Source organism: Mercenaria mercenaria, chromosome 9 (assembly GCF_021730395.1).
Source record: "Mercenaria mercenaria strain notata chromosome 9, MADL_Memer_1, whole genome shotgun sequence".
Lineage (NCBI taxonomy): Eukaryota > Metazoa > Mollusca > Bivalvia > Venerida > Veneridae > Mercenaria > Mercenaria mercenaria.
Window position 1 is genome coordinate 31823607 of NC_069369.1, and position 13805 is coordinate 31837411.

Here is a 13805-nt window from a genome sequence, read left to right on the forward strand (position 1 = left end):
GGCTCCTGTGACCTTGACCTTTAACAGAGTAACCCCAAAATCGATAGGGGTCATCTACTCTGCATGTTCAATCATCCTATGAAGTTTCAACATTCTGGATCAAGAGGTTCTGAAGTTATTGATCGGAAATGGTTATCAATGTTCAGGCCCCTGTGACCTTGACCTTTAACGGAGTGACCCCAAAATCGATAGGGGTCATCTACTCTTCATGATCAATCATCCTATTAAGTTTCAACATTCTGGGTCAAGTGGTTCTTTAGTTATTGATTGGAAATGGTTTTCAATGTTCAGACCCCTGTGACCTTGACCTTTGACAGAGTGATCCCAAAAACAATAGGAGTCATCTACTTTTCATGACCAATCATTCTATGAAGTTTCAACGTTATGGGTCAAGAGGTTCTCTAGTTATTGATCGGAAATGGTTTTAAATGTTCAGGCCCCTGTGACCTTGACCTTTGACGGAGTGACCCCAAAATCAATAGGGATCATTTACTCTTCATGACCAATTATCCTATGAAGTTTCAACATTCTGGGTCAAGTGGTTCTCTAGTTATTGATCGTGAATTTTCAATATTCAGGCCCCTGTGACCTTGACCTTTGACGGAGTGACCCTAAAAACAACAGGGGTCGTCTACTTTAGCAGTCCTACAACTCTAGGAAGTTTGAAGGTTCTAGATCAAATGGTTCTCCAGTTATTGCTCGGAAATGAAGTGTGACGTACGTACGGACGGACGGACGGACAGGGCAAAAACAATATGTCTCCCCCAGAGGGTGGGGGGAGGGGGGAGGGGGGAGACATAATTAGTTTCTGTAGTGAATAGTTTTGTCTTGACCTTGTAATAATTTTCTTTTACATGGTTGCGAATGAATTTAGTACTGGATTCTGAGAAATTTGGTTCTTAATGTAATTGTCGCGTAGTTTTCTGTTAATAAGAATATTGCGGCTATTTTTAGGAAATTTGTTCCACTGATAAAGAAGGCAAAAGAAATTATAGCAAACAGTGCAGGAGTTGGATTTAAGAAGCGACTGGAACAATCCCTTGAAGAAATGAAAGAAACTGTGAAGGTAATTTTAAAAACTACAGAGTAAATGTAAGAATAAAATTATAAATTGGAAAAACATTGGTGAAGTCAAACTAAATGAGTAAATACCTTATATAAATCAGTGTCAAGTCACAAGAATAGTAAATATTCGGTGTAGTAGTATTCAGGGTGAGTAAATTAGTAATAATATGTAAATATCTTGGGTAGCGTCAAATTATCTAATAAATATTCCGGATAAAGCCAAATCATTGGTATCTGTAAGTAAATATTCCAGATAAGATCAAGCATTTTTAATATGTGACATCTTATTTACCACGGCGTATCGTCCAAAATCTTGGATATTTAACCTTACGAGGACGTCAGTTCCTGTGCATCTAACACAAGAGAATATCAACAAAACCAAATTCTAATATGTTTTTCTCTGTTAAAACATTCTTACGCTACAATGATGTCACATTAACGTGCGGTGACGTCATTGTTTTTGTTGCGACCAAGAAAGAGCGCTACGAAATAATTTATACCAAAACCATATTTTAACACTATCTATACACTCGGGCGGTAATACGTGGTACAAATAATATTACTCGGGCTGCGCCCTCGTGAAATTATTACGCCCGACGTATAACCGCCCATCGTGCATAAATAAGTGTTAACACACTCTTTTGCTATAAATTATTTCTTAAATAAAATACTGAATTGGGAGGGAAGGTAATGTAGGATGACGGGTGAAGGTAAATTATGAAAACAAAAATAATATCAAGTGAGGGTGGAATGGGGTAGGGATATCAGCAACACAAAACTGTATCAAGAAAACAATTAAAAATTCTTTTGATGGGACTTGGGTGGACGAAGGGCAAGTAGATACTACAAGAAACATTAATAGTAATAAAATACAAAAGAGTAATGTAGTCGAGCTGTGTTATATAAGGAAACAAAAGAAAGAAATCTAGAAGTAAACACATATTGGTGGGAATACCATAAACAAGGATGAGGTGGTAAATTAAATGTGGGTATGGGATGAGGAAGTAATGTGGGGATGGGATACAAAGAGACTATAAGAAGAAACTAAGAGTAATAAAATTTGGTTTGTGGGGAGGGGTGTGAGATGGGGGAGAAATATATGTGGTGTGGTAACGTTACTAAGAGAGAGTACTAGAAAAACAGATTTTCTATACCTAAGATAAACGTCCGACATAACAGTATTAATGAAGTCTGGCAGTCGGTACTTCTACTTTGTGAAATGATAAACTTCTATCAGTTTAAACAGCTGTTGCCGGGTAGTACCCAGTCTCGGATATTTGATGCTGCTGAATGATGAACGGCAGAAAGTTAGACAATAACTCACGCCAAAACCTTGATTAATTGATAAATAAATACAATTAGATATTCCGGGGCAAAAGCAAATGAATTTATTTGAACACTTTCTTTACAGATGCTAGACAAAACTCTTGATGAGATACGAATAGTGGTTGGAGATGAAGGAATACTACAAGATCGTTGTGAAGATATTCAGAGGTCAAGTCTATTTTCGGTTGGAGACAGCCCGATTGATTGTGATCCCTATGTACAAGTAACCATTCAAGGGAGTGGCGACGTAATAGGTACTAAAAAGTTTATTCTTATAGCCAAATAAATCATTAAAAGTATAAATAATATTCTATCAAAATGTCTGAAATAAACTTCTATTTCAACATTACTTTTTTATCTGACTCTTTTATATGACTGTTTCAAAGTATCACAGTTTTAATTGACTTTATCATAGAATCAGGTCAGTAAAACTTGTAATGGGACGCCTAGCTCTATTTTTGTTTCTGTGCCTTCTCCAAAAAGTATGGAGTACTTGCGTATTTGGTTGTTTAGGTTTTCTTCCATATTTCTTTACCAGAGCATTTTAAAGTTTGTGTTTTGCATGATGTGCCTAGTTGAAATTAGAGATGTAAGGAATTCACCTGGTGGGATAACGTTTATTTACACTGTTCTGTATCTTTAAATATGCAGGGAATAAAGAAAGATTCCTGCCTGTTTGTAGTTTTATTGTTAGTTAGATCGTCTTAGATGTGTAGTTAAAATTGAATTTATTATTTCAATTATCAAATCATATCAATTAAACATGGTTTCGTGTGTTGTCACCTAGTATGAGAAAGCAGGTACTTTGAAGTGCAGCTCTCGAAATAATAACACGTAAAAATCATAATAAAATCTGCCATCTAGTTTACAATATATTTATTTTCAGACGGATCTGGAGATGATGACGATACATTTGTTGATATAGAGATACCAGAAACAAATACACTAAATGTTACGGATGAGAAAGCTTCTGTCGATGTTAATATAACAAAACCTGAAGAATCATTCATAGATATAGACATGTCGCAACCAGAAGAATCGTTTGTAGATGTAGACGTTGCACAACAAAATGATTCATCTGTAGATGCAGACATAACAAAACCTAAAGAATCATCTGCAAGTAAAGTCATGATAAAACCAACTTCATCATCTACAGACAATTTTAAAGATATAACAAAACCAAACAGACCGGTTCAAATAGATAAAACTAATACTCTAAAGCCACTGACAGCCAGTAACTTTGACGGAACTGATGATGAGGACATAGCTCAAGGTAACTATTCTATTTGTTTTCTCTTCTTTTAATGTCGTTTTCTTTCGCACTTCATGTTCGCCTATTCGACTCATAGGAAGAACAAACATCTTAGAAGTTCAAACCCCGACCGACACAAATTTGACCACGTGTATGTTTGATATACAATGTATTTACATAAACTGCGAAAATGATTTTTAGAAATTACTCTTATACTTTCCGATTCCTAACATGGGTCTTTTGCATTTGGTTATGACCTTAAAAATAATTCTCTTTAAATTCTATAAAATACTTCACACTCATATGTTGTAACAGAACTGAAGAAAAAGATGACACAGAGAACCACAACAACGCCAGAGACCACAACAGAATTAACAGCTGAAACTGCAACAAAAGATCCTGATCTCTTCTTTGATGTGTTTGGATGGTTTAATGACCAGCCTGATGAAGAGGCAATTGTTCTTGGCGCTGTAGATGACAAGACGGGCTTAGTGGTTGTTCCATCGAATATGACATTGAGTAAGTAGTAAACTATGGATAAACGAAATAATTTTGAAGAATGGAACATATTCTACTTACATGTATATATAAAAGGAATATCAATCACTGATATAAACATTAAACAATGACGATAATTTACACTATTTACATAACGAAGATATTACATATTCTGTGTTATACAAACTGTGTATACTTGCAAGTAATTATCAGCGGCAGATTTACTAAGCGTCAATCACATCTGGTAATAAGATATCAAGTAAAATTGAAATATATACATATAGTAAACAAATAAACTCATTTACTGCAATTCAACTTACGGTATATCATAAATTTATGTAATAAAAAGTAAGCTGCTTTGTAATCAAAGAAAGCAATCAAGCAAAACTGAGCCCGTTCATGAGAAGAAAGTAGAAGTACACTCCCTGTCGCTGGCTTAAGCGGAACTCTATTATCATAACATTTCAGTGATATAACTTGTATATTTATCTTTTAGATGAGCATATTCGAGAACGTCTTTATAACTACTCAGAGGGAAGTAAAGTGTTGCTAGAAGCTGCAAAGATGAACAGATCAAAGATGGAAGGTATTCAGTTTGCTCATAAAAAGTCAGGTCTCTTTATTTATGTCAGTTTAGGGAAAATATTTTCGCAAGTTGATAAAAGACAACAAGCCTGAACGTGTGAGTTCTGGATAATTATTCATTGTTACGGCGGACCTGTAATCTGTAATAAATGTTGAAAAACTGTACACATTTTGATGGGATGTATGGCTTACTCCAAATATATCGATTAAAAGTGGTTTAAGTGGACTGTGGTGCCATTTTGTTTCGACCAAGTGGAAACACAGTTTAACGTAAATAAAAATAAATGTAGTGCTTTTGTGATATTTGATACTTTAATTGCTTTGCTGTCTATTTTTATATTTTGTTAGTGTGAACCTTTAAAGCATTTCAAAGTAAAGCTTATAAAGCTAAAGTCATTACATTAACGCTAGGATTTAGACCATTTGAAGACAAAATCTGTGCCAATGAAAGCTATGGCACCAGACTTTGATGATGTACGTTGAACTATTTTACGGTATTTCATATCTGTTTGACTTAAAGTTTGGAATTGTTATTTCAGAAATAAGTCTTACCTGGCAAAAGGTGCAGAATAGATTTTCTACCATTGAAAACAAGACAAAGAACGCAAAGAGTGTTATCAGCAAATGGAAAGCGGAAAAGGCATACTTTAATGCCGTACACTACAGAGTAAAGGGTGTGAAAGATGACATCGACTTAAAGGTACAGATAATCAAAGCATAGAACGCAACCAAGACCGAGTATGTGTGTGTGTATGTGTATGTGTGTGTTGTGTGGTGTGTGTGTGTGTGTGTGTGTGTGTGTTCGGGTATTACGTCTTCTTCAACAATTTTTCAGTCATATAAACGACTGTGTCTACTTGTAGCAGTGAACACAATGCCCAAATTTATAGTGCTGCCTCACTGGAATATCACGCCGTAGACACGTTGCATGATACCCCACCCAGTCACATTATACTGACACCGGGCTGACCAGTCCTAGCACTGTCCTCTCGAGGAAGCTTCTAGTACCATTTTTTTACGTCTTTGGTATGACGAGGCCGGGGATCGAACCCACGACCTCTCGCACTCAAAGCTGACGCTCTGAGTATGTTTATGATAAGCAAAACAGCATTTCGCAGACCCCTGGCACTGATTTAAGCGTAAATGTATTGTATAACATATTTAATGATCAAGAAACACCACACCAGAAATAATTACTGATATTAGCATTGTAAGACATTTTACGGCCGTTTTCCAGCGCTGTGATACTGCTGTTTTGAAGGCTGATAAAACTTTAAGCACATCTTTTGGAAACATAAAACGCCACGTTTTCTGTGGCTTATATAAAGAAATTCACAAAGCGACACACCTTTTGTTACCCTTCTCCCGGTTCCTTTGACATTTTATTTAATAATTATGTTTATCAATACATGTATATTCATTATTTTAAATATTCAGAATAAATACATGAATAGTGCTACACACATTAAATAGCAGTATGTACCCGTTCATTTAATTCTATCATTTTACATCTGTGTTTTTCATTTATCTATGCATTCACTCATTCACTATTCAGTGGAAGTGTTGATAGGCATACACCTAAATAAATCACCCTTTCATAAGTATTATTAAAGAAAGGCAAACTACACTTACATTAACTGTGTTATTCAGAAAGACGTTGTAGAAGAACTATGCAGCGATTCCGTAGATGTAGCAAACAAGAAGCTAAAAGACATGAATAAAGTGTACAAAAAACAATCGGAAAAAGCTAAAAATGCTGCAGACCCTACTGATGTCAACCAAGCAGTTACTCAAGGTATAACCATAACAGTTATAGTTATAAATAATAATAATAATAATATGCATAGAAAATAATTATTGATCAATATGACCAGCTACCCGTGCGTCAGGTGTGTAGATATATGGATAAAAAGTTCAGGTTTAAGAAACAGATATGCATTATTTCTTTTTAGTGGTGTTAGTCATTTAGAATCATGTCCTTTGCTACATATTATAATCTGAACTTGGCATCGGGAGAAAATAATGGTTCCCCGACCCACACACACCTATGACAGGGATAATAATAGTATAAAAGAGAGAGAGAAAATAAAATCGAGTTTCGTTTGGATAACATTTTTTTTTACAAAAAGTTTGGATCATTCTTAAATAACTATTACAGAGCATTTTTAAAGTATGTCACCATAGGGAAAATACGTAAATATAACGTAAATCTTGTAGATGGAATTTGTTTCATATTTAATGCTGATTTAAATATTTCTTATTCTTTCATGCAGATGATCTCTTGTGTCCATATTTTTATCCTAATTAGCTCACCTTTTTGTGCAACATTATTTGTATTTCAATTCTAATGGGGATAGTTATTACCGATTTCAAAAGAGAAATACAGAAATTTCTTGGGTAAAAAATTTACAATTGACAAACGCATTATTGCATGTTTATGGTTAACCTTGTATAAACAGTATAATGTCTTTGTAACAATGATAATTGTTTATATACATCAAACATATTTTCGTAAGGAAAAATCAATAAAAGGATAGAAATGTTTTGTGAACAATGGGGAAACATAAACTACATGTAATTAGTCTATTTGACCATGAAATGTAAATGATAAATATTTTGTTTAAGTGTATTCATTCATTTCTGTTAAAGTAAAGGTAGTTTTAGACAACGTAAAGGAAATCAGCCGCTTAAAGCAGTTGTATCCGACTCCTTGTGGCACACTGGAACGGCTTGACGAAAAGATTAGGTTCAATATCACAGAACTTAGAAAGAAAATAGAAAGAGCTAAGCTAATTGCTTCCTCGCTTCAGGTAAGGAATTGAAGACATTACACTATCTCAAAGAAATAATAGTCCAAACTAAATTATTTTTAAATACTTCGCGATTATTTTCCCAGGTCGACAGAGAATTTAGTTATACAACACGTGATCGCAGACGGAATTTGAAGACTAGCATTTTTGAAAAATATTAACTGTTATAATGTAAACTGTAATTTATATATTTCAAACTTACATCACCAAGAAGCGCTAAACTTATAATATGCTATATAATTACCTTATATAATTTTCAACACAAAGATTGCTGTGGCAGTGCCGAAAAAAGGATACATTGAGTTTCCGATTTCTGACCAATCTGCCGAGAGTCACCCGCTAACCTCTCAAGTGCAGATGATGTTAAAGCACACGGGATCAGATGGCCGACTACTGTCAATGCATGTAGGGGAATCTGTAAGTATATCAGCTGAAAGAAATCACTTTGAATTGAATATACATGTACATAACTGTGTGTATCTCTCTTATCTTTAACGGGTTCGATGTGAAATTAAATTAAAAATTGCATTTCATCTTTATATAATATTTTCGTTTAACTAGTATGTGATCTTTTGGTCATTATTTTAATCCTCTAGCAACGTTTAAATCTACAGTGATGGCAAGCCAACACTTCATACCAGGTTTTCTTGCCGTTCCGCATGTTAGTCGAATTCCCCTAATTATACCCATGGAGGGCTCATAATTGATTATTTTGTTCTATCATTGAAGGAATCGCTATCGTTAGAAGTGCAGACGGACGGACTTACGGTCATTCAGTCGATAGATGGCGATGAAAGTAGCCACACTCTGTATGCTGATAAAATAGCTGACAAATGGTATCTCATTCAGTTACACAGGTAACTATTTGTTGATAATACTACAATTGTTCTGAAATGTAGAATTCAATTATCATAACAGCAGTCTGTAAGTGACGTGTACCCGCCATAGAAAGCATCCTCTTAATTGGACTCGGTGATGTTATTTGATCCTTTGCATTGGGACCGTGTATCTGTTTAACAGAATTCCGCTGCAGCCGGTTGAAAGGTGATGTGTGTAGGGTTTTGGACATTTCCTTTCCTGAAATGACTCAATCAAACAAACTATATATAGGAGGCTCCTTTGGAACCAAGCAAAATAATAGCAGACTGTCTTTGATTGAGTATTTTCGTGAGGTAATGAACTGTGCAATACCTCTCACACCCCTCAACTCTGGATTAAGTGGAATTCTATTATAAAATAGGGTAAGGGTAGATTTGCCGGAAACAAAACTTAATGGATTTGTGTACTGTTATTATCCTTGATTATGTTCAATGCTTCCAAAAGATATTCGAGTTTTTATAGAAACTTTTAATTACATGCTTGATCTTAAGGTAAACGTTCTTGCATTATTACTTTAAACTTCATCTTTTCTACACATCAGAGAACAGGTTCAAGTACGCTGTAAACCAGTAACAGGTACTTTACTTCAATAAATCCTCATTGTCGTACACATAATGTATACAGTATTATAATGATTGCAACGATTATTGTTTTCAACTTGTGTTTTTTTTTCACGTTTTCTTGCAAAATACAGAGCACGAATGTTTTAAATTTGTATTTAGCTTATAATATATAAAGCACTAATAATTAATCATATCTCATTTCAATTTCTACATTCTACCCGGAACAGATTTGCAGCAAGCTATAATTTCACAATGGTTGGCGAAAACGGCATACTCGGAAAAGTAGGACTACAGAATTCTACAGGTGGACAAAGACTTTTCACGCAAGATTTACTACCAACCACTCTTCGTGTTGGTGCTTCTGGGGAAGATTTGTCAGCCTGTGCTTTGGGAATAGAAATAAACGGAAGAAGTATCAATATGTTTGACATGACTGATAACAAGAGCTTTCCAACTCCATGTTCGTCACAAGGGTATGTTGTTTATAGATTACAGTAATTCATTCAAAGCAAACAGAGTAATTTCGTCGCCACTACGAAATGACTTAGTGCATACTTTATTACCTCTCATGAACACACTCAGTCAAATCGAGTCAGCTATTATTTTGCTTGGTTGCGTTATATGCTTCCAAAGAATTTTTTACAGATTTTATCATCTATCACAACAGCAGTCTTTAAGTACAGTGTGCTGTTGTAAAAAGTCACCATGTACTTGGTTTCAGTGGTGTTCTATTTTCTTGTCCTTTCGGGAACATTGAGTACATTTAGTTTTGCTATAGTAGAACTGCTTAAGCTGTTGCTATGGAGCGTCATTGTCATTATATCGTTACGTACAGCTTAAGCAACAAATGCATTTAACCATATCTCACATCTTATTCAATAACATTATGTTTACTAGAGTCCTTCTAAACACTAGTGAAACGTTGTATGATGTAACATTGCACAGTGTTCTATTCAGTATAATAGGTACAAAATTATAATATTTACATAGCATTTTCCCATGTGATCTATAATTTTAACAATCTTACATGTAATTTTCTTAGGATTTTCATTTTAACATATGACGAGTTTTGGAAACAATTTATGAAAATCTCTTTGCTCCTTGCAAGACTGAAAGTGATATTCGTTTGCTACCTTACACAATATTACAATATGAACAAATTGTTTAACAGGAGATGGTCGTCTCATCAGACACATCTTTTGTTGGATGGTTCTGGCTATGCAGTAATGAGTTTAAAAGATATAAAGTCATTTCGGACATTGCAATCAATCAAGATAGCATTTAATCCTCGCTCGGATGGAACGGTGATATTTCTTCAGCCTAAACGAATGGTATGTTGAATTTTACCATTTTAATTTATCATTTAAATAGTTTCGTACTCGTAGAATAAAGCTTTTATTTAAGTCCTTTACATCTGAGTTGAATTATTTGAATTATAACTTATAAGGGTCAGATAGCAAATTGTTTATGAACATTTCACACAATTCACGAAATACATATAAGCGTGTATTCTGCTCAAGTGTAGGTGGAAAAACTCATTTCAATTATTAAAATAAATGATGATGTCGAAAAATTGAACCTAAGTGGGAGTCAAAATATGTTTCCAGCTAAAATTGCACATATATAATATAACAATTAATGATATTGCGTTTTACAAATGTTCTATAAAACTGTTTTCTTTTTTAACTGTCACAGGCAACTACAATAGATGTTTATGTCGAAAAAGGATTGCTTGTAGTATTTGTACATTACCGTGGCTTCGAAACAAAACTCAAAAGTACAGTTGATGTTTACGGCAATAATCAGATACTAGAGGTAGGTATTGAAAATAACTTAGTCTAAAATGACCAACCTGGCCCGACAAACCAGTCATATAGGTTACACTGTTTTGTGTTAGTAATCTTGGTACTGCAACTCTAAATTATCAATAAAAATGGTCATTTTTATGCCTGATATTCCTTGTTTACTAAGATCTATCATTGGCTTCTATCTTATCTAGTTTAATTGCTTCAAATGAACTTAATTTGCCCACGGTAATGGAAAGAAATCCGAAGTCTGCTTATCTATTTAGCAGTGAAAATGACATACACCCAGCAGGCATTATATATAGGGCCGATATCAGTCCGATTTAAAGGTCCATTACTAAGGAAAAGTGAGTTGGCAATTTTTTTCATAGCCAGTGCATAGACTTCTGCAAGACGCTAAATAATGAAGATTGGCAGGTCAAAATTTACAGAAGGTCTTTGGAACTCAAAGAAATGTATGTGTATTATGTTGAAATTTCAATATAGTCGACAGAATGACCCCCAGGTCTTTTTAACTTTCTTCATATTTCATAGAAAAATAATTGTACATATATTGCGATTTATTTCGAATTTCTACATACCAACTTTCATTTTCCAATAAAATGAAATAGTTTCTGTGCTTTTTAAAAGAAATTAAAATGTTCACTTTCCTTAGTATTGGACCTTTAAGACTTGCAAACTTTTCGTGACCAATGGTGCTGATGTCGGCTGTTTGTCGTGTCACTATCATAAACGGATATCATAAGAAAATATAGGTCGATATACCAGTGTTTGCTTGGTAACCACCCTAATACTTTTTTGGGAACTCTCAAAAAGAATGTCTGATAATATATTTTTCGAATTTCAAATTTCCTCCCAAAATGCTTTTGTTTCGTAAATCATATTCCAATTTTCAAAATATGTGCTAACAGCAACTTTCATTTTATACACCCGGTTTGAAAAAAGCGGAAGTATTATGTGATGGAGCTAGTGTCCCTCTGTCCGTCTCATTGATCCTTAGATCGGAAGTTGGATCAGCTAGCGAGGTGTCCGTGTTAAATGCGGCAGATCTGCATACATCTAAAGTAATTTGTTACTCATCTGTTATTCATATAGGGAAATTGTCATTTATTTGAAGAGAACAAGCTAGTTCTGGTACAGAGTTAACTCATTTGACTGTCGTAACATAAATAAAAAGCGTTAAACCTATATCAAATATTATATAAAGTAAACTGGAAATTCTGAGATTAGCTCTTCCGTTACTGTAATACAATAATATGTTTGTTCCTGATTAAAATGTTTCTTCTCTGCAGATAAGTTTTAAAGGTGGTAGAACGAGAAGTGCAAATGTTGTTTTGAATGGAAGATCAAATGTTTTCAAGTCGGCAAAAAGTGGAAAACGAGAGCAGCGGTCAATTAGCAACAATATTTTTATTGGTGGATTCCGCGAGGAAAATAGGTGAGATTGGTTTAACTTTGTGTTTGGAGTTTAGTCCACAGAAACGTACGAGTTTGTAAGTGTGATACTTGAAAGAAACGTACGTTGTAACACTGAATTTGGAGACATTGTTTAGTTGATCATTGCTAGGAGCAGTGTTCAAGTTGTTGTATGCCAAGTATGAACCCCATTGCGGCTGTTGCTATTGGAGAGTGAAGACTCGTTTTGTACACGTGTCATATTTATGCTATAATTTGGTGTGGTTTCGTATCCATTTTGCACTGTTACAAGTAATTCTGGTTTGACATTGTACAGGACATATTGTTAAAGCTAACTTACTGTACATTGAGAAATGCTCGCGATTGCTTTATTTCACTTATAATCGCGAAAAATGCCTCTCGCGAATTAAATATATTCGTGAATATTAATCGGTATTATGTCCTAAAGCACAAACATTCACGTTCCGCGAATTCTTAACACCGCGAATGAGGTTGCTAAGCATGAAAACGCTGAATGTAGATTTCGCGAAAATTATTCAATCCACAGTAAGTTATTTGTTTCAGAGTCTAATATGGATGAATAAAAGTTAAACTAATTTGTATTGTATATACTTTATTGTGCTTTAGCTCCATGGTCGGTTGTATCAAGTCATTAGAAATAAATGGCGAAGAAGTTCCTTTCAACATTATACATGAAGCAGAAGGGCATAGCTATGGAACGTGTCATGAAACAGTAAGTCATTTTACATCTGTTGCCTTGAAATTCGTGAAAAATATTGAAAGAAAAGATAAATGATATTTTTACCTCATTAGTTTGCTAATGCCACAGTGTAAGAAAAACGTGCATCCTGACAGGGACTTGAACCTGTGGCATCGGAACATCGTTCCGAAGCTCTACCGACTGTTAAGTATCAGGTCCTTTAACGGCACTCTTATTTAGCGTAAATTGCGAGTAATAGATATGGCATTGAAGCAGGACAAATTAAAGTTGTGTCAAAATATATAATAGTTACAGCAGTGTGAATAAGAACTCTTTCATTTTCTGACTGTTATGTTATAAAGCAGGTAATCTACTGGACGTTTGAAAATACGATAGCACATGTATGCGAAATAATTTATCAAAAGTAGCATTTTTCCTTTAAACAATTTCTTACGAAGTCTTCAGAGCTACTTTGGACATTTTGTTTTTAATTTTGCAATGTATAAATATATTGGAAAATGCATACTTTCCATTTTTATGTTGACTGTATAAAGTATATGGAGTGCTATCCTACTCGACGCAGCGTCGGCGTCCACGTCGGCATCCTTTCCGCGTCCACACCTTGGTTAAAGTTTTGATGTACTTTCACTTCGTCTCTTTTATTACTTAATATATTTGCTTCAAATTTAAAACTTTTATTCCTCATCATCACCCATATCATATGATGCAAGAACCATAACTCTTGCTTGCACAACTAATTCATGAATTATCCCCTCTTAGGATTTCAGGTTAAAGTTATGATGTACTTTCCCTTTACATCTACTTAAAAGATTTTATTCAAACTTAAAATAGTTGCTCCACATGATCACCAACATCATATGACACAAGATCCATAACTCTTGCATC

The 13805-nt window shown here is 34.5% G+C and overlaps 1 protein-coding gene across 1 annotated transcript in view; it reads left to right on the forward strand.

Moving 5' to 3' along the window:
• The window catches only part of LOC123546854 (uncharacterized), a 42393-nt gene that overhangs the window by 21965 nt on the left and 6623 nt on the right, over positions 1 to 13805 (forward strand). The window contains exons 9-23 of the mRNA XM_053551158.1: positions 955 to 1066; positions 2477 to 2645; positions 3278 to 3664; positions 3959 to 4162; positions 4638 to 4727; positions 5266 to 5426; positions 6377 to 6521; positions 7376 to 7536; positions 7804 to 7953; positions 8266 to 8393; positions 9206 to 9451; positions 10150 to 10309; positions 10674 to 10793; positions 12076 to 12221; positions 12827 to 12932. Of these exons, the coding sequence (XP_053407133.1) occupies positions 955 to 1066; positions 2477 to 2645; positions 3278 to 3664; positions 3959 to 4162; positions 4638 to 4727; positions 5266 to 5426; positions 6377 to 6521; positions 7376 to 7536; positions 7804 to 7953; positions 8266 to 8393; positions 9206 to 9451; positions 10150 to 10309; positions 10674 to 10793; positions 12076 to 12221; positions 12827 to 12932 (2485 nt within the window). The remainder of the gene's footprint in view (positions 1 to 954; positions 1067 to 2476; positions 2646 to 3277; positions 3665 to 3958; positions 4163 to 4637; positions 4728 to 5265; positions 5427 to 6376; positions 6522 to 7375; positions 7537 to 7803; positions 7954 to 8265; positions 8394 to 9205; positions 9452 to 10149; positions 10310 to 10673; positions 10794 to 12075; positions 12222 to 12826; positions 12933 to 13805) is intronic.